At 44.3% G+C, this 21,034-nt stretch overlaps 1 protein-coding gene across 1 annotated transcript in view; it reads left to right on the forward strand.

Annotated features, from left to right (window-relative positions):
* acbd6 (acyl-CoA binding domain containing 6) overlaps nt 1-21,034 on the forward strand; it is a 39,597-nt gene that overhangs the window by 12,220 nt on the left and 6,343 nt on the right. Inside the window, exons 5-6 of the mRNA XM_079506119.1 lie at nt 730-835; nt 4,331-4,420. Of these exons, the coding sequence (XP_079362245.1) occupies nt 730-835; nt 4,331-4,420 (196 nt within the window). The remainder of the gene's footprint in view (nt 1-729; nt 836-4,330; nt 4,421-21,034) is intronic.

A 21,034-nucleotide genomic window follows, 5' to 3' on the forward strand; every position in this document is an offset into this window, starting at 1 on the left:
GGAAATAGCCTTGGGAATGACTGATCCCTCCCTGGGTAGAGAGGTGGTAGTGTGGAGTTTCTGTCAGACAATAGAGCATTAAATTCAATTAATCTGAACGGCCAGCACAGCAAAGCGGAGGGAAGGACATAAAACTCTAAATGAGATTTATCCCATCCACCCCCCCCCCCCCCATACCCCCCCACGCCGCCGCTGCTCATTCACCCCAATACCCCTGCACCCGGCCTCACCCCTCGTGCTCATCCCTGCCCTGCCAGGAATGCCAGGAGGTGATTAGAGAGAGGGATGTAATCAGAGCTGGGGCAGTTGTGTGTGCGCGTGTGTACACGTGTGTAAGGTGTGTGTAAAGTGTGTGTGTGTGTGTGTGTGTGTGTGTGTGTGTGTGTGTGTGTGTGTGTGTGTGTGTGTGTGTGTGTGTGTGTGTGTGTGTGTGTGTGTGTGTGTGTGTGTGTGTGTGTGTGTGTGTGTGTGTGTGTGTGTGTGTGAGAGTGTGAGACTGTGTGTGTGTGTGTGTGAGACTGTGTGTTTGAGGGTGGGGGTTGGGGCTCGTCCACAGGCTGAGTGTGAGAAAGGGAGTGTCTATGTTGTCTTGCATGTTTGTGTATTTTCCTTTCAACTGGTGTGGTGTTCAACAGGGCCTGTTGGCAAACACCTGATGTATACTGTATGCACACATGGAGGCATAAAAACACATTGTATAGGCTAATTCTTTGTCTCTCTTTCACACAGTGAAGAAGATAGGAACATCTTTGACTACTGCAGAGAAAATAATATCGACCACATCAACAAGGCCATCAATTCCCAGAAAGTGGATGTCAACGCTAAAGACGAAGAGGTAACGTTGGGGGGGAATCCAAAACTTCTAATATTTTTGGTGAAATTGTCACAGTGACAACCGGGATGTATATGGCTAATTCTGCTTGAGTAGCTTCTTACCGTAACAACTTCCTTTAATTCACTTTAATTGCCACAACATAATAGCTTTACACAGGTGAGAGAATATAAAAAACAAGGGGGAATTCACCGGGGCTGGTTTGTGGTTTTTCAGTCATTACAAGTCATCATTATATAGCAGTATTATATTATAGTAATAGGCTATACTGGACGTATAATTTGTTTGTCTAAAAACGTTCTAAGCCAGTGGGGCCCGGGGACCTCCAGGGGTCCTTGAGGTGTTCCAGGGGGTCCCCAGCAAAATGTGTAAATACAGCATCAAAATAATTTTAAACTCTTTATCCATGTTATTCGTTGGCTATTCAAAAATAGCAGATATACAAGCTGTGTGTGTCACTTCTATGTGTCAAAATCTTGAAAGTGTTCGTTTTGAAAATTCTTAACACATGTCTGCTCTTCTGGGGCAAAACATTTTCAGAATGGCGGTCCGCAGCCAAATACAATTTTGGGGTCCTTTGGCACGAAAACGTATCTATTCTTTTGAGTCATCCTTCAACGGTGTCTCCTCACAGCCATTTTTTACACAAGGAGCCAGTTGCTGGATGAGTCAAAGGCTAGAGATGGTTTGTCCACTATATACTACTGCCTTGTCAATGTTGTTCTGCTGTGCAGCATGAACACCAGCAGAGGGCAGTGGTGAAGTTCCACATCAGCAAGTAGCATTGTCTAGTTTCACAGTTAAACCCATTTAGGACTGAGACCAGATTCTACAAATGTCTTCTAAAATCATGATAGTTTTCAGAAAAACCTATGTTTCTATGTCAGTGGTTCTCAAAGTTTTTCATGTCAACGACCCTAAAAACTATAATGTTTGGCCACCGACCCCCATCTGAAGATATGTTGTTCCAAGGACCCCCCCCCCCAGAAGCAAAGATTTTAGTTAAACAACTCTGAAAGAATATATATTCAAAGATTTGTGCCACATTTTCACGAATTAAAAAAAATATAGCAGATCTACAAGCTCGTATTTTTCAATAGCTAAAGTATAACATGCTTAAAACACCAAAAGGGATTCCCGTCCTGGTTAACCCATTCTGGGCAGGAACCCCTTTTGTTGTTTTAACCATTATTTTAAACTTTATCTGTAGCAGATCTACAAGCTCATAAGCTCATCTACAAGCTACGAGCTTGTAGATCTGCTATTGTTTTTAAATCGTTAAAATGTGGCGCAAATCTTTGAATATATTCTTTCACAATGAACATTTTAACTCATACCTTTGCTTCTGGGGGGTCCCTGAAACATATTTTCAGATGGGGGTCTGCGGCCAAACTCGGATAAATCTGGGGGTCCTTGACATGAAAAAGGTTGAGCACCACTGACATATAAACACAACGTGTGTGTGTGTGTGTGTGTGTGTGTGTGTGTGTGTGTGTGTGTGTGTGTGTGTGTGTGTGTGTGTGTGTGTGTGTGTGTGTGTGTGTGTGTGTGTGTGTGTGTGTGTGTGTGTGTGTGTGTGTGTGTGTGTGTGTGTGTGTGTGTGTGTGTGTGTGTGTGTGTGTGTGTGTGTGTGTGTGTGTGTGTGTGCAGTGCGTTAGTGTTACTTTGGCCAGCTGCTGGTCGGAGCCTGTCTTTCATGGCTGCTTGTAGCCGCTAATCTCTAAATAAATAAACTTGCAACTTAAGAGACGGGAGCTGCCTCTGTCCAACATAACAGAATGGAACATTTTGGTCTAAAGAGCAGAGCTTAACGTTTGTAACCTGTAGCTTAACATTCCAGAATAGAATAGCTTTTTCAGCCTCTAAATCAAGAGACCGGCTTCCTGCAGAAGCTGAAGTAGTGTCCAAGAACAGAAACTTTCCGTCATAAGCCTCACAGTGCTCGATAATTAGGGATGCACCGAATATTCGGACACCGAAACTATTCGGCTGAAAATGGCAAAAATTCGGTTCTGTTGATTTTAGAGCCGAAACCGAATAGTCAAAGAACCGGGGTTACCTTTCGTAACATACTGTTTCGTTGTGGTGACACTAAATGTACGGCAATGGTACAAAAGCTGGTAAAAAGATAAATGATATATAATATAAATCATATTTGCTATTCGTTTTTCAGCCAATTGTTTCCTATAATCGGTGTTCGGTTTCTGCCAATAATTTCCCATTCGGTTCATCATGTGAAATATTGTTCTTCATCTCAGATAAACCCCCTAATCACTGAAGCAGCCAGATAGGCCTCATTTAAAAGTCAGTGCTAGTGTTTATTTTGTTGACTAAAGCTATGACGAAAAATGTTTGTCGACTACCTTTTTTCACTCACAAAAACTAACACTGAAGCTCTGTTAGATATATTCCAAGTTTGTTCTGGTCTGTGATGAAAATGGCAGCAGCAGCAGCAGCACACCTGGAGTCGAGCAAGTGAGAGAGAGAGAGGGAGAGAGAGATAGAGAGAGAGAACTTACAGAGAAGTGAACCTATTGGTATTCTGGCTTGCCTCATAAATATCCATTCTAACATGCAGCCATGGTGATCAATATGATTTAAGCAACAGAATAGGACTTAGGGAGTTTGCTTTACCTAATTGGCCTCACTGAAAAATGAGCTTGTGTGGTTTTATTAGAAGGAGCTTGGAGCTAAGGCGGGAAGGGAGGTGTGTGTGTGTGTGTGTGTGTGTGTGTGTGTGTGTGTGTGTGTGTGTGTGTGTGTGTGTGTGTGTGTGTGTGTGTGTGTGTGTGTGTGTGCGTGTGCGTGTGCGTGTGCGTGCGCGTGTTGGAGGTGGAGAGAGAGGGAGGGAGGGAAGGTAGGTGGTTTGCTGATCAAGAGGCTAGTACTCTCGTTTTGTCCAGAGTCTCCCATCAATCAAGCCCTAAAGACTGTGTGCCAGTTTCTGCAATTTGTCCTGGAGCTCCTGGTCTACTGTATGCCTGACCACCACCAGCCTTCCCCGGCACACACACACACACACACACACACACACACACACACACACACACACACACACACACACACACACAGAGCTGCTGGCCCCAGCTCATTCTGTCAGCAGCTCGTTATGGAGCTAGAGGTCTGAAGGCTCTGAGTTCTGAATTGTACTGCATAATTTATTTTTTCGGGAGGCTGAGCAACTGATTGAAGTCAAGTGAACTTTGTGGACCAGGAGTTTCCTTTTCTGTGTGATAGGTTGTGTTAGAGGAAGGAGGGTGTTCTTTCTATTATCGGATTCACACACACACACACACACACACACACACACACACACACACACACACACACACACACACACACACACACACACACACACACACACACACACACACACTTCATGTACTGTAGTGTACTCAAAACCGACAAGTGCAATCAATTCATATTCACATTTCAGTTGAAATGTTTGTACGCTTCCCCTGTTAATAATTTGATGTGACCGTTTCCGTTTGCGTATAGGGCCGGGCGCTCCTGCACTGGTCTTGTGACAGAGGACATAAGGAGCTGGTGTCTCTATTGCTGCAGAACAAAGCTGACATCAACAGTCAGGTGAGCAGCATCTCTCCGTTTCTCCCTTTCCACTACACACCTGCTCACTCACCCAGCTGGAGTTACAGACAGACTTGGCCCAGACAGTGGTGCGTTCTACACCATCCCCAGTGCCCGTCTTTACCCCTACGGCACTCTCAGGGGGTCAACTTTAATTCACTTTGAGGCACAGATAAATCCCCCAGAGCTTTAAACCGCAGAGTTAGTAGGTAGCTAGCTAGCCCCTTGTTTAGCCTCCCATGTTCAGCCGCATCCAGGCGACTTTGGCTTTGTCGGTAAGCTGGCTCAGCTGTGCATCGGCGAAATTAATACTGTGTTCGCCCTGTGGCACGGTACTGTGCAGTCACCGGGCAGCAGAGGTTTTATCTGTAGGGCCCAATCAATTGGAAGTAATCAGGCAAATTGTTTTACATTACACAACCCACATAATCAGGACATTTCGCAAATGACTCTCTCTTTTGTGGTCATGTGTGGTCCTTTTGTTGTGTGTGCTGTCAGGAAGGGGGATGCATTTCTGGAAGGATGGCTCATAAAGACCACACAGTGGGCTAGCTAACTGTGAAACACTTTGCAGATGATATACAGCTTTATCAGGCTCGTGACAATAGAGGGGGAATGATGTCGAGGTTCCTTTTGGAAAGCAAGGTCTTTATACAGTCATGTATCTAACATTAAAATATGAATGAGTCTCCCTTTATGTCAGGAGATGTCACTGCCTGGTAAGGAACAATTCATATTTGTCCAGGGCCTCATATACAGTAGGATAGCTGATTGTCACTAGGTTTCCCTTTATGCCTCAAATACGTTTTCTCTTTCTCTTTCTCGTAATTTCTCTCCCCATTCCATGATCAGAGGACATAGAAAGATATGACCCATTGTGTTTTATCTGTCTATCGCTAGTCTTTCCTTATACTTAAATGTCTCTTAGTGGCATCATGGAAAGGATAAAATCATGTTATTTAGGCTATTTGAGTACATTTCCACTTGAATAAATCACAGTTTAATCACCTCTCCACCGGCCTCTTGCCCAGGTGTCTGAGGTGTCTAGCCAGATGCCTGAGGTTAAATCTGAATATTCAGGCACCCAGGCTTGTGCAGCAGAGCTAATATGTAGAAGCAGATTTATGAGGTGGTGTGTGGGTGGCTGAGAAGAAAATATAGCTAACTAAATCACACTGCACTGTCCCACTGCCAAATTATCCCACTATGTTAATCTCCCAGAACGATGTACATTATGCTCATTAGAACCTGTTATTTTTGTTTTGTAGCCATGTTGCACTGATATTGTTTATACTGTGAGGCAACGGCTTGAATAAGAGAAAGAAATATATTTGTTTTGTTGGTTGATTTTGTATCCCATATCATCAGTGATGTTACCCTTCAACAGAATACTGCTTTCCCTGTGTGAGCGCTTTTAGTTTTTGTGAGAAAAAGTATATGGGCTGTTTGCAGGCAGTCAGAGGGCCTCGTAATCTCTCTTGACCTCCACTAACTGCTGAGCGACGGGTAAATAAAGATCAAACATGATTTACGCTTAATTTGTTGATTAAAAAAGGCGGAGGACTTAAGTAAAAAAAAAAAAAAAAAAAAAGTATTATTTGCTCGGCGGTAGAGGAAAATCGTTTGAAATTAATCAACTGATTGTTTTAGAAAATTGTTCCGAACCCCTGGTAACCTGCATTAGCGCTGGTTTGATAGATAATCCTGGCTGAAACAATAGGTAGCTGTGTATTTGAATACCCAGATCAGAACTCCACCACCTGTCAATGGCAGTGGTAGACCAACCCCCCCCCCCCCTCACCACAAGCACTGCTACATGTGGACCCCCACTCACCATATCGCTGCTCCCTCAGCTAATACGGCCAGAGAAAGTGGGGCAAATGAAGCTGGAGCAAGTGCTTTGTAGTGTGTAAATGAAGAGGATGAAGTCAGCCTTGGCAAAACGGACCTACTTTCTGTGTGGTGGAATCTATGTAAGCCCCTTAACTAGACATTAGATTAGGTTTAGGAGGTTTTTGGTACATTCTCTAGAAATCGCATCATATGAAGACCAATAAATGATCTAACCTACGACATTTGGAAATTCAAAATGCACTGAAGCACTGAGAAAACTGTTGCGCCTTTCTTCGTCCTTTTTTTCTTTCCAGACTTGACTACGGTAGCGGTGGTCTCAAAAACATAAGGGAAACTTTGACAGAAAAAGACTCGCTCACCGTATAGAAAATAGAAGTAAAACTCCTTAAACTGAGACTTAAGAAAATATTTTTTCTTCATTTTATCATGCTCATAAAGTGCTCTGTGCAAACGTTTCGGTCCTAGGACCGAAACGTTTGCTTTTTAATTGCACTTTGAGCACAGAGCACTTTATGAGCATGATAAAATAAAGAAAAAATATTTTCTTAAGTCTCAGTTTAAGGAGTTTTACTTCTATTTTCTATACGGTGAGCGAGTCTTTTTCTGTCGAAATTCAAAATGCAGCCATTCAGAATGCGGATCATTTTATTTTTCAAAAGAACGCAAAGGATTAAATTGATAATGGCCGGGTAGCGATTGTGCCAGTACTCTGTGGTACTTTAGGTGTCACAACCTGCCCTAAAGCTTAGTGTTGTGTGTCCTCTCCCCCTGTGGTAATTATGTGTCCAGACTCCAGACACAGTAATCCAACCCCCACAGCTAAGTGGTGCATACACACAAACAACACACAATTTTCCTTTTCAGGTAGAAATCCCTACCCATCCTCTCATCCTTCAGATTACTGTTTAAAACCAACATACCGCTTGGTTACCATAGAAATATGCATTTATAGAAAGCCAGGCCTAGTTCGAGGCAATCGGAGTTGAATTGGGGGGGCTTATGCCAGAGGTGTCTCTAGGCCAGGGCTTCCTGTTGGTGTGAGTGTCAAGGATGGGCTAAGTGGGCTCTTACAATGTCAGCTTCAAACGTGCGATCCCAGAGAAGGTAAATGAACACTGCAAGGCACTGGCCTGATAATGAGGACAGACAGGTTAGCGCGTCACAAGGCCTGATAACGAGGACAGACAGGTTAGCGCGTCACAAGGCCTGATGATGAGGACAGACAGGTTAGCGCGTCACAAGACCAACGAGAGGACAAGAACAACGATGTGTATGGAGTGGAGGGCTCGTGTGCATTCAATGCATGCATCTCCACCAGACGCTTGAGTTTCACTTCGCCCCTTCGTTTCCATCCCCTCTGTCACCCCTCCCTCCGTCCCTGTGATTGTAACTCCTCTCTCTTTCTCTGTATCTCACTCTCCCTCCTCTGTCTCCTCTCCTCTCCTCCCTCCTCTACTTTGTATTAAAACAACATGATCCATGAGGCGGGGTGGGCGACTCACACAGCACCGCTAATTCTAATTAATCCAGCGTGGCAGCGTGGCCACGCCGGGCCCCATGCGCTCCCAGTCTATCAGATAGAAATTCATAACTTAATTGAGGTCAGAGCCTCAAGCCGGCAGAACAAAAGTCTCCAGCCAGGACCAGCTAGATCAATAGTAATAAATATCTGACTGGGCGGCATGGACCCGAGGAGGCTAGAAAACACACACACACACACACACACACACACACACACACACACACACACACACACACACACACACACACACACACACACACACACACACACACACACTAGTAGGCTACCACACATACACATGTGGACCACAGAGCTCACAAATGTCTGCTTTGTGTGTCGCCGTGTGTGTGTGTGTGTGTGTGTGTGTGTGTGTGTGTGTGTGTGTGTGTGTGTGTGTGTGTGTGTGTGTGTGTGTGTGTGTGTGTGTGTGTGTGTGTGTGTGTGTGTGTGTGTGTGTGTGTGTGTGTGTGTGTGTGTGTGTGTGTGTGTGTGTGTGTGTGTGACTGTGACTGTGTGTGAGAGAGACTGAATGAACTCGAAGGTGGAGTGGATTTGTGATTTTGTGATGCTGTAGTATCCTACTTTTTCTATCCCAGGACACACAACACTCAATGATTTGTTATTGATGCGAGGTGGGATTCTGGGAGACGTAGGCTCAGTGCCATCTGTCTGTAGTTGTTTTTGGACCTGGACAGTGAAGGTGAGGTCGTATGACAGACTTGAACTTCTTGCGTTCAGTGTGTGCACTGTGCAGGGAAGTGAAACCTCAGAGTTTGTAGGATTTATTGTTTACTTTAGTAGTGTTGAACATTTGGCGTGTCTGCTTGGTGGCACTGACTACATGTTCCTTCTGAATCATGATGAGGTGAGTTATCCTTAGAGGTGCTCTGATCAGGTTTTTTTGGGACTATCCCTATCACCGATTGTTTTTCTCACGATCGGCCGATACTGATCTTGTCTAAAATTTGAATATTTCCAAAATTATTATATGTAAAAAACTACCACTTAAATGGTATTAAAGATCGGTTTTATCCAGATCGGGTAAATTGCCGATCACAGATCGAGTCATTTTGAGTGATCAAGATTTGAGTGAAAATCGGCAGATCACCGATTGGTGGCCAATCAATCAGAGAACCTCTAATCCTGTCTCTCTGAACCTTGTATAAAACCTGTATAGGTTTCCCCCCCCCCTACCATCTTCAAAATGAGAACATCCACATCAGTGGATGTTTGCAACACCCTCTATTGTTCTTATAATCATGATTCAACTATTAATGTTTTTTTAAACTAGAGCGGTGCCCGTTGGGCACTGGCCTACTTGGAACGATACAAGTTGGAGTATATGCAGATGTCAGAACATTATTGTGATGTCAGAACAGGCCAGCTCCATATATGGAGATGTCGAGAGCCTGGGCAGGGGCCCTGTACAGAGCCCGGTCAAGAGGCTTTTGTGCTGGTTCTGGACAACCGACGATCCGACAGACTTGACATGTGGTGGTGTGGAACGCGTGTGTCAAATTTGAAGTCGGTGGGGCGAACGGTTCTTGAGTTATGTGGATTACAGACGCAGGTACACACATACGTACACACAGAGACCTGGTGCATTTATATTAGGATGTTACGTTTCAGCGATTGCATAATTGTGATTTCACAATTTTAAATTGTTCTTTTAATTGTACACTACAGCCCTATTGTGTCGAGTTATCTACCTATTAACCAATTTAGACCTGGGAACGATTCTAATGCTTTCAAAATCCTGACAGTTTTCTGAAAAACCCTATGTAGTCGTTCTCAAACTATTTCATGTCAAGGACCCCCAAAATTAAATGTATTTGGCCGCCGACCCCCATCTGAAAATATGTTGTTCCACGGACCCCCCCAGAAGCAAAGATTTGAGTTGAAAACGTTCGCTCTGAAAGAATATATATTCAATGATTTGCGCCACATTTTCACGATTTTTGAAAAATAGCAGACCTACAAGCTCGTAGATCTGCTATTTCTCAATAGCTAAAGTATAACATAAAGCTTAAAACACTAAAAGGGGTTCCCGCCCAAAATCTATCGCGCTCTCTCTGTATCACAGTCACAATACTTCAATATAATGTTTTTAGTTTCTGTGTTTGGCTTTTCTTTCTTCCTGGGTTGACCTCCCTGTGATCCACCAGCACTCATGGCTTTCTCGTCTTTGTCCTCTACCTTGGTGTCAACTACTAGTGTGATTAAACGGGTAAACAGGCATTCATACACACACGTGCACACACGTGCACAGACACACGCACGCACGCACGCACGCACGCACGCACGCACGCACACACACACACACACACACACACACACACACACACACAGGCAACAACAGTGGCTGATTGAAATTCTATGGTGGAGGCATTATTACACGTTTGTATCCCGCCCCTTTCCCAGCACTGCCTCCTATAACTAATGGATCAGTCACCCAAGTCATAACAAATATCCAATGGGATTCGTCATAATGGGGTGTGTGTGTGTGTGTGTGTGTGTGTGTGTGTGTGTGTGTGTGTGTGTGTGTGTGTGTGTGTGTGTGTGTGTGTGTGTGTGTGTGTGTGTGTGTGTGTGTGTGTGTGTGTGTGTGTGTGTGTGTGTGTGTGTGTGTGTGTGTGTGTGTGTGTGTGTGTGTGTGCGGTTTTGTACTGAAATGTATGTACTGAGGTGTAGGCCTAAGAGAGAGAAGGAAGCAGGATAGGACGTGTAAAATGAGGGATGCTGGGAGGAGAAGGTATCCAAATACTAAAACATTCTCAGTGTAAAAATGTAACCTTACGGTTTAGAGATACATTTTGTAAACTCTCTGAGTTAAGGGCCATCCACATCAAGCACTACAATTAGAGCATTCTCTCTCTCCCTCCCTCCCCCCCACATACTGTAAATATCGTTCACCACTGACTTTATTATAGACAAGCTCTGAACTCTGCCTCCCACTTAGAATAGAGTTCTCAAATTATGCCCATGAGGGACCAAAATGTATGCTAATTAGTCAGGCCGAGCCTCTGGTTCAATGAAAAAATAAAAATGTCAAGATATTTTGACAATTATCTCTGGAACAGAAGGTCCAATCTGCCCAGTTCAAAGCTTGTTAGATGCGTGACTTTGAGGGCATTAAGCGCACAATGACACCTTTTTGGGTTTTCGGGCCTAAAAGTATGGTAATTGTTCGTGCCTGCCCCATTAGGGCCAGGCCTTAGCACAATGACACCTTTTTGCGTTTTCGGGCCTAAAAGTATGATAATTGTTCGGGCTGGCCCAGTTAGGGCCAGGCCTTAATATTCAGACCCGTTGAGAACTCTAACTAAAGGTGGCCTTACACTAGCCGATAATCGGGCATTGTTGACGCTCGGGGGGTGCCCGACCGCTCAAATCGCGATCGGGATTGGCCCGATCAACATCAAGAATGTTTGATATTTGCTCTGCCCTGCTCCGATTATCCTGTAGTGTGTGGTGCTATCAGATTTCAGATTGAAAAAAATCGGCTAGTGTAAGGCCACCTTTTAGAATGTTTTTTTTTTATATCTTTATCTTATGCTGGTGGGAACGGCCCTAGTGTATATACGTATAGTGTGTGTGTGCATCTGTATATACGTACATATAGTGCGTGCTTGTGTACGTGCGCGTGCACGTCTGCAGCAGGCAGCTGGGCATAAATGCAGGCAGGGTGATAACAGCTACAGCAGCTGGGGTCACAGTCTCTCGGCTGCCTGCCACATATTAATACTGGTCTCTAAGACACTCCCACACCTCAGTGCTCGCATTAATACAGATATTTAAGAAGGCCAGCCCCGGCTTCCTCTTTTTAATAGGCCCAGTGACGGCCCAGCTGTAATTTATTGCTCTCCTGCATTTTCAAGCTTGAGGATGTGTCTCCGCCTGCCTGCCTGCCCTCCTCTCTGCCAGTATGTGTGTGTGCACTTAATGGCTTTGCATGCATCCTTTCCTGTGCATGTGCAGAGGTGGCACTATTTTCCTTTTCTTTTACACACAGTAAAATACTGTGTTAGTATAACTCTTCAGAGTGCTCAAATGTAATCAAATTGTAAGTGGATAAATGGACACTGAGGATTTTACTTAGCCCTTTGCAGGACAATTATTTACCAAATTCACAGATACCTATATAGGATATAGGATACCTATACTCGCTTTCTGGATGGTTCCACAAAAACACGTTTGTGTTTGGTTCATGTCTTTTTGAAGTTCACAGATGAAAATCCTGGAAGTTTCTTGCACTCTACATTAAATCAAATTTTATTATAATGTTAATTCCCAAGTTGTCTCTCAAGACACTTAATGGTAACATAGAGCAGAGATCCGACATTGTCCTACCCTGAGCAAGCATACATATCGCCAAAGAATTCATATAAAATCATCTTTTGCCTTTATTTATAGTACAGTGGACTGGAGAGAGCCACAGGGAATTGAACCGGGGACTCTCGATGCTGTCAGGCATGTGTCATCGTACCCCAACTACTCTGCTACAGGCACAGATACTACGAAAGATAGAGTAAAGATAACATACTGAAAATGTCGTTTAGGGACGTTTGGGGGAGAAGAATACTTAACATGTACATTTATTGAACATAGGAGGATTTAAACCACACCAGGGGACACGTGGAAAAAGACTTTAAAGTCAACCAACTAAGCTTCCAAATTTTCAACACTTTATGCAGCGCACATGGCCAACTCACACAGGTTATGCGGTACGTTATGTGCAGCTCGATGGAAGCTGTCGCCGTGTAGTGTTAAAAGGCCCTTCCGGACCTCCATATAGTTATGAATCTGTAATACGAGCACTCAGAAAGGAGCCAATGACTTGACAGTAATAGTCGGGCGTAAAGAGCCATTCGAGCAGGTAACGGTCCTCTTAGCCATCATCAGCTGTTGTTTTGTTCTTATTGGGCACTCAGTGTGCGTTTGCCTACACTCAACTATTTGATTTCCATCGTTCTTAACCGTCCACATAAATTGTCGGAAGCATTAAAGCTGTCCTCGACCGCTTGCAGACGGACAGGGAGGAGGGGAAATAGAGAGAGTGAGCGTGGTGGATACAGACAGAGAAAGAGAGAGAGAGAGAGAGAGAAAGATGAGGAGAGAGAATAAACAAAGTAAGTGTTTTTCCTTCCATCAGTCTTTGGCGGTACTCAGCTTTATGAGTCCCTCACTCCAAATGCCTCAGCCCCACAGGCTCTGCCTGCCTGCCTTGGGCCATTGATTTTCATATTACACTCTTTTATGTATTTATTTATTTAATATATTTCTTTTTAAACATCATCGATGAGCCACGGGAGGACAGGCTGGACTCCGGGCGATGTTAATTTTCCCGTCTAACCCTCTCCCACTCTCCTCACTGATGACTTAATGGAGGCTAAGGTGTCCCATGGGAAAAAGCAAAGCCTGCATGGCGGGGGGAGGAGGGTTGGAGGGATGGGGGAGGGAGGGAGCTGCATGGGAAGCGGATAAAGTGAGACAATGAATGAGTGAATAGGAAGGAGACAGAAGTGAGAAAAATAAACAGGAGACCAGATACATTTAGAAAGAAATAGATTTTTAGAAAGATATTGATGAAGAAGTGTAGCTCGATTGGTAATGGTGATTTGGACTAGAGTGCTTAAGGTGCTTCTCCAATAATGTTTGCTCGTGCTGTCACTGGCCTGTCCCACACAGTAATATTCTCACTGTTCATTTGTCATTGTGTCACAAAGAGGAATGTAACCAAATGGACCCTTATGGGAGTTGACTGTGCACTGCACAAGGTGCTGTAAGACGAGGGTTTTGGGACAGGACGACCTGTGCTGTAGCACTATACAGCCAGGCAAGGCAAGGGGGGTCGGCCCGGGCACCTGAAGGACGCTTCCTGTGTGCAGAGGGGTGCAGGGCGGTGAGTGTGGCGTCAGGCTAATTTGCCCGTGGGTGGCGCGGCTCACACACGCTGAGTGGCAGGCAAGGTTAACTCTCCCTGCTCAGAGAGGGGACCCCAGATTCAATTAGGGCTGGCCCCAGTCTGCTGATCCTTTTAACACTGGGACCTCCCCAGCACACGCACGCACGCACGCACGCACGCACGCACGCACGCACGCACGCACGCACGCGCTTGCATGAGAGAGAGAGGTACACATAAACAACATTCACAAACGCATGAACGCAAACCTAGATAGGGTAGAAAAACACAAAAAAGCACAACGCAGCACAGAAAGAAAACGTACATATCCCAGGTTAAACCTACACACACACACACACACACACACACACACACACACACACACACACACACACACACACACACACACATACACACATACACACATACACCAATGCAAACTTAATCACAAACGCACAGTTACACGCAGGCAAGTAAGTGTGAAGATTGTTAGGCAATGATTGCGAATGCAATGAGCCCTAACTATGGTAGCCAGGCAGAACATGTCTGTCTGTCTGTGTATCACGGTGTGACACCACCCGCCACCAGAGGGCGCAGTTACTATGGAAGCTAGGCAGAACAGCGCAGTTAGCTGTCTAACGTGTGCACAGTTACAGTAGCTGTCTAACGTGTGTGTTATTGCAATTAACGAGCTGTGTTCCCTTCCCGCGTTCGCGCGTCTTACTTGTATAGTTGAGTACATGTCTCTCCAGTGTGGTATGGTATACCGTTACTGTACCCTAACCCTAAACAGTGTTCAACCCCTGAGAGCGTAAAAAATGATCCGTAAGGGTCCAAATTAACGCTCCTTTTTCACTGTGTGTACAGTAAATGTTTGGCTATACAGTGTACAGTGTACAGTACATGTTTGGCTATACAGTGTACAGTGTACAGTACATGTTTGGCTATACAGTGTACAGTGTACAGTACATGTTTGGCTATACAGCCGGGCCGGGGGACACAGTGTACAGTGTACAGTACATGTTTGGCTATACAGCCGGGGCGGGGGACAGTACATGTTTGGCTATACAGCCGGGGCGGGGGACACAGTGTAGGAGAGTCTCCCTAATCTTCATGCTGCTGTCTGATTAATGGCACCTGCTCATCATAATGCTATCTCTCGTGATCTGCATATGAATGGTCCCAGTCAGCTATCGATTACTCCCCTTCACCAGGCCCTTCATCCCAACATACACACTCCCTGGAGATCTCTCTCTCTCTCTCTCTCTGGTTCTGTCTGTCGCTGGCTTTTCCTTCTCTTCACTGACTTGTTCTAATTTTCTGCCCCGCCCCTCTCACCTACCCCCTCTCCCCTCCCCTACCTCATCCACTGTCATTATAAAAGTCAGCAGCATTGATCATAAATCATAATTGCTTATCCATTTCTACCACTTGTTTAATGTTGCTGTCAAGGACGGATAGGAGGGGGGGTGGGGTGTGTGTGGCGGGGGGGGGGAGGCAGGTTGATAGATGGATAACAGAGACGGATAGACAGACAGAGAGAGAGAGACAATGGAACAGAGAGGCAACAGAGAGAGAAGTGGGTGAAAAGAGAGTGTGTGTTATTTTTAGAAGGATGGGTGGGAGGGGGGTAAATTAAGTTGGGGTGGAGAGAATGGTGTTCAAGGGAGAGAAATCCCCAAATGGCTTTCAGAACACCTACTGTACCATATGCCCAGAGCTTTTGGCAGTTGGACTGGATTGATGTGATTTGAAAACAAGAAAGCTTTTAGTGTCCATGGGCAGCACACACACACACACACACACACACACACACACACACACACACACACACACACACACACACACACACACACACACAGACAGACACAGACCTCTTAGGTTTCCTATTTTGCAGTAGGCTCTACAGATGGTGACAGATTTGACAGAGCTTTACCCTCAAGCCACAGTGTCTTATCTGTCAGAGAGAGACGGAGTAAAATCCTCAGCATAAATTGAGTGTACAAATTAGTTTGTAGAGTTACACATTGATAAATTAACACTGCGGTCTTCACTGTGCATACTGTATCGGTATCGGCCCTTTTTGGTCATATCGGGTTATATCGGTATCGGCAAATATACCAGTCTAACCACCGATCCGAAACAGGGGTAAGGGGTTGACACTATGGCAGGTAAATAAAATGTTGGGGCATGTGTTTGCTTTCGAGTTGCCCAAACTGCAAGTGCACATTTGAGTGAGGAGTCTGCTATAAACACAACACGAGATATATAGTTAGATAGCTATAAACACTATTCCCGGTCGGTGGACTTCAAAATAAGATATCCTTTTCTTTTTTTATTATTATATATATTATTCTCTGGTATCGGTATTCGGTATCGGTATCGGCTAACAGAAATTGTGGTATCGGGATCGGATCGGAAATGAAAAAAGTGTATCGGGACATCCCTAATATATATACTGTATATATATACACATACACACACACACACACACACACACACACACACACACACACACACACACACATAATTTCACGCATACCGATCATACCTGTGCACGCAACAGGAGATGAAGCCAATCAGACCGTGTTGCTTGGCCCAGTAAATGGGAAATGTAGATTCACTCGTATACCAAAATCTGTTTTAATGATTTAAAAAAGCTTCTCAGGTCAAATATTGATATGCATTTCATTTCGATTAATTAATTACAATGCTTCAATTTAGCTGAAAAGGGTAAGAATTGTGTATAGTGGAAAATATGCGCGGGCTCTGAAAGGCGGCGGAATGGTAAGGTGGTGGGACCTCATCTCGGAGCTACAGTAGCAGAGGGAGAGGTTCCATATGGGGCTATCACATCAGATGTGGTTGAAAACAGCATGGTGCAAACCTGATAGGACTCGCTCATCATGGCCACTTATGTTATCTGAGAGATGCAAGGAGGCCAGTGCCTTCTCCTTCTGTCGTATATGTCCTTAGACCTTCAGCTCCGTTGCAGCAAGCCAGTTCAGTGTGTCAGTGGCTGCAGTTACATGAGGGCTTTTTCATTCAGAATGAAAACTTCAGAATGAATTAATTCAGAAGTAATGTTTTTTGCTGCGTGTTTACATGGGAAATGGTCATTCCGAATGAGTGTTTACATGGACGATACTTTTAAATCCCATTATTTCATTCCACATCAGGTTTGGGGCTGGGAAAGCTTCTGATTGGATATGGGGCGGGGCGGATATGTTTACGTCCAGTGGTGGAAAGTAAATAAGTACATTTACTTTAGTACTCTACTAAAGTACAATTTTAAGGTATTTCTACTTTACTTCAGTATTTCCGATTTCCAATACTTTTACTTCTACTCCACTACATTTCAGGTAAAACAAAATAATAATAAAAAAAACACTTTGCCATTTTACTTTATATTTGATGTATCCTGTAGCCTATATGAGAGGTTGCTCTCAGAGATGTGAAATTAAACATGTCTAGTTATAATTAATCGCGAAACAAGTAAAGAGCATAATATATGCTATACCAATTACATGGAAACAAGCATGCACAGAAAGACCAGAATGAACCTAAGTGTTTACATGAGTCCAAAATTGTTTCAATAGGATTTAAAAATGGAATAAACCGGTCAGTTACATCAGATTTAAGTTTAAATCAGATTGGCCATTTTCATTCCAATTTAAGTTTTTGTAGGTGTTTACATGACAACTTTTAATAGGATTTAACTTTTATTCTGAATGAAAAGGGGGTTTAACTGTCCATGTAAACGTAGCCATTGTCAGCAGGTGTTCCACCGTCTGTAGTGGATCCCCACATTAGGGGGAGAAGAAGACAGCCTCCACGCAGCCTCCACGCGGCCTCCCCCGCAAGTAGCTAAAGAGTAGTTGCAAGGTTGCATGCCCTTTAAGCGAAACAAATGTCTTCACAACGTCCACCGAGACCACAGCCCCAGCACTAGCGCTTCTCCAGCTCAACGTCGAAGCAAGGTCTCACCACTGCCAAGATCGACATCCTTGACAGTGATCACCCTGCAGAAGATCTCCTGAACAGAAGTTTCCAGGACATTTTTTGTTTGTTTTTGTCTTAGTGATTCTGTGTTCATCTGAGCAGAGCTACATACTGTATATGGTCATAAAAGGGAGACACACAGACAGACAGATATAGAGACATATTCATATTTGGGAACAGAAAGACAGACATAAATATAGACTAAATATATTGGCTCACTCCTTTAGTGTGCTACACGCAGTGGTGGAAAAAGTACTCACATGTTTTACTTAAGTAAGAGTACCAATACTGCACTATAGAAATACTCTTAAGTAAAAGTCCAGAATTCAAAATGTACTTGAGTAAAAGTACAAAAGTATCGGCATTCAGCATGTACTTAAAGTAGCACAAGTACTCAATATGCAGAATGTTCCATTTCAAGTTTTTAAATGTATCAAAATCATCTGAAAATAGCCGAAATGTATATAGGGTTTTCTAATAATAATCAAAATCTACAGAGTAACTAGTAACTAAAGTTTTCAAATAGGCTAAATGTAGTGGAGTAGTACAATATTTGGACTTGAGATGTAGTGGAATAGAAGTAAAAGCATTGGAAATTGGAAACAAAATACCTCAAAATTTTACAGTACTTAAGTAAATGTACTTTCCACCACTGGCTACACGGCGCTGGATCTCTCCTAGCTATGGTGCAGTACCGTGCGTTATTGAGCCTTACACACTGACATCCCAGTACCGTGCTTTATTGAGCCTTACACACTGACATCCCAGTACCGTGCGTTATTGAGCCTTACACACTGACATCCCAGTACCGTGCGTTATTGAGCCTTACACACTGACATCCCAGTACCGTGCTTTATTGAGCCTTACACACTGACATCCCAGTACCGTGCTTTATTGAGCCTTACACACTGACATCCCAGTACCGTGCTTTATTGAGCCTTACACACTGACATCCCAGTACCGTGCTTTATTGAGCCTTACACACTGACATCCCAGTACTGCTTTATTGAGCCTTACACACTGACATCCCAGTACCGTGCTTTATTGAGCCTTACACACTGACATCCCAGTACCGTGCTTTATTGAGCCTTACACACTGACATCCCAGCCCAGCGTTTCTGCAACGCAAGGGAAACTTTGGATGACATGTAGAAAGCAGAGGTTTGGTTTGACATGCCTCCATAATGGGATAGGAGACAGAAAGATGCACACAAGTGAAAAATGCTATGATAGCTGACTCTAAGTATGTACATACATACAGAGAAACTCTCTCTCTCTCTCTCTCTCTCTCTCTCTCTCTCTCTCTCTCTCTCTCTCTCTCTCTCTCTGTGCTTCCAAAGCAAATGGGAGACAATCCAATTTCTTGTGATTCCATCAAGCCCCCTCCTGGATCTCAGAGCATTAGGGAAGGCTGAGAGGAACGGCATGCTGACCCTTCACATGCACTCACGCAGGAGGCATGCACTCCCGCACATGCATTCAGATGCACATACATACACACACATTATACTGTATTGGAACCCATATACTTCTACATGCTTCAAAATCCATATTAGTTGACAATGGCTTTTTGTGAACAATGTGCATCTTGTGCATCTTTGCTTTTTCTTTGGTGTTATACAGTGTGTGTGTGCGTGCGTGCGTGCGTGCGTGCGTGCGTGCGTGCGTGCGTGCGCGCGTGCGTGCGTGCGTGCGTGCGTGCGTGCGTGCGTGCGTTTCTGAGTCTGTCCAGTGTCCACTGGTGTCTAAATGCGCTCTGTGTGTGTGTCTAACGTCTGGGGGCTAACGGCAGATTAGCGCTAGCTGCAGATTAGGGCTTAAACCCCTTACACTTTAATTATAACTGTATATGTTTGTGTGCATAAAGGTCTCTCACTTGGCCTCAGCTGTAAACATCTGTCACACTGTGTGTGTGTGTGTGTGTGTGTGTGTGTGTGTGTGTGTGTGCGTGTGTTTGGGGGGGATTTCAGTATAGCCCGATAAATCTGACTGATATATCCCGAGAGGCATCCTAACCAGATGCCCGAACCACCTAAACTGGCTCCTTTACTCCGAGTCTCTCTCATGTGACTGAACTTCTCACCCTATCTCTAAGGGAGATGCCAGCCATATTTGCTCCTAAATGGTAAATACTGTAAATGGTAAATGGGGCATTTATATAGCGTCTTTATCCAAGGCGCTTTACATAGATTATGCATTACATTCACCCATTCCACACACATTCATACACCAATGGCGGAGGAAACCATGCAAGACACCAACCTACTCATCGGGAGCAATTAGGGGTTCAGAGACTTGCTCAAGGACACTTTAACACGAACTCATCGGGAGCCCGGTATCGAACTGGGAACCTTCCAGTTCCCAACCGGCAACTCTACCCCTGAGCCACTGCCGCCCCTAACTAATGCTAGTTAGTTTGCTGTGGACAGTCCAGAAACCCGGCTACCAGTGACATCATCGGTAGGCAGGTTTGGTCATTTCAAACAATATTTGTCTCCGCCAGGCCGAAGGCGTGGCCAACACTATGTTTTGAACAGAAAGCCTCTAATGATGAACACAGCGCCCGATTGCCTTGAAACTTTGTACGAACATTCTCGCTAGGCCAAGAAGGAAATGCCATCCTACAGTTATCTAATCTGCCACATGGTGGTGCTATAGACAAATGCAGGGTGATTACTGAGGTGTAATCAGCACTGATTCGGTACACCTGGCCAATTGGGCACTGCATCCATGGAGCAGTGCCCTGTTGGCCAGATGTAGCTAATAATCCGTGTTCTAGTTTAAACTTAAACTTTTTGAGTGGTGCAACCACTCCAAGGAACAGCAATGTCCGGGACTATGTGACTATGTTTAGAGTACCAGTAGGGGCAAAAGTGGCGCTGTTGTGCCAGAAACAGAGAGAGAGAGAGAGAGAGATAGTGTTGCACTGTTGCCTGCTAATTACAGATAGAGAGAGAGAGAGGCAGGGGGAGAGGGGAGTTGCACCACTCAGTTCACAGCATACAAATATTTCAAGGAAGAGAAATGCTGTATATTCTATTAGCTTGCAATCCCAATTGAAGATGTCACTGGTTGACAGGTTTCTGAACTGTCCATAGCCCTCCTCTGAGTAGATATTATATTGTATATTTAAGTTAAATGTTTTTGCATGTAAAAAACATCAAGAGGTTATTTGCGTTTATTATTATTTTGGTCATTTGGCTTACAAAATAGACATAGCAAAAATTATACTTCAAATCAAAAGTTTTGTCCAGATATACAAGCTCAACAAAGTGACGCATTGCGACGTGTTGTGAGCTTGCAGATATTCCCCAATTGTTTATGTTTTGAAAAA

This window comes from Electrona antarctica, assembly GCF_951216825.1.
Source record: "Electrona antarctica genome assembly, chromosome: 7".
Taxonomy (NCBI): Eukaryota; Metazoa; Chordata; class Actinopteri; order Myctophiformes; family Myctophidae; genus Electrona; species Electrona antarctica.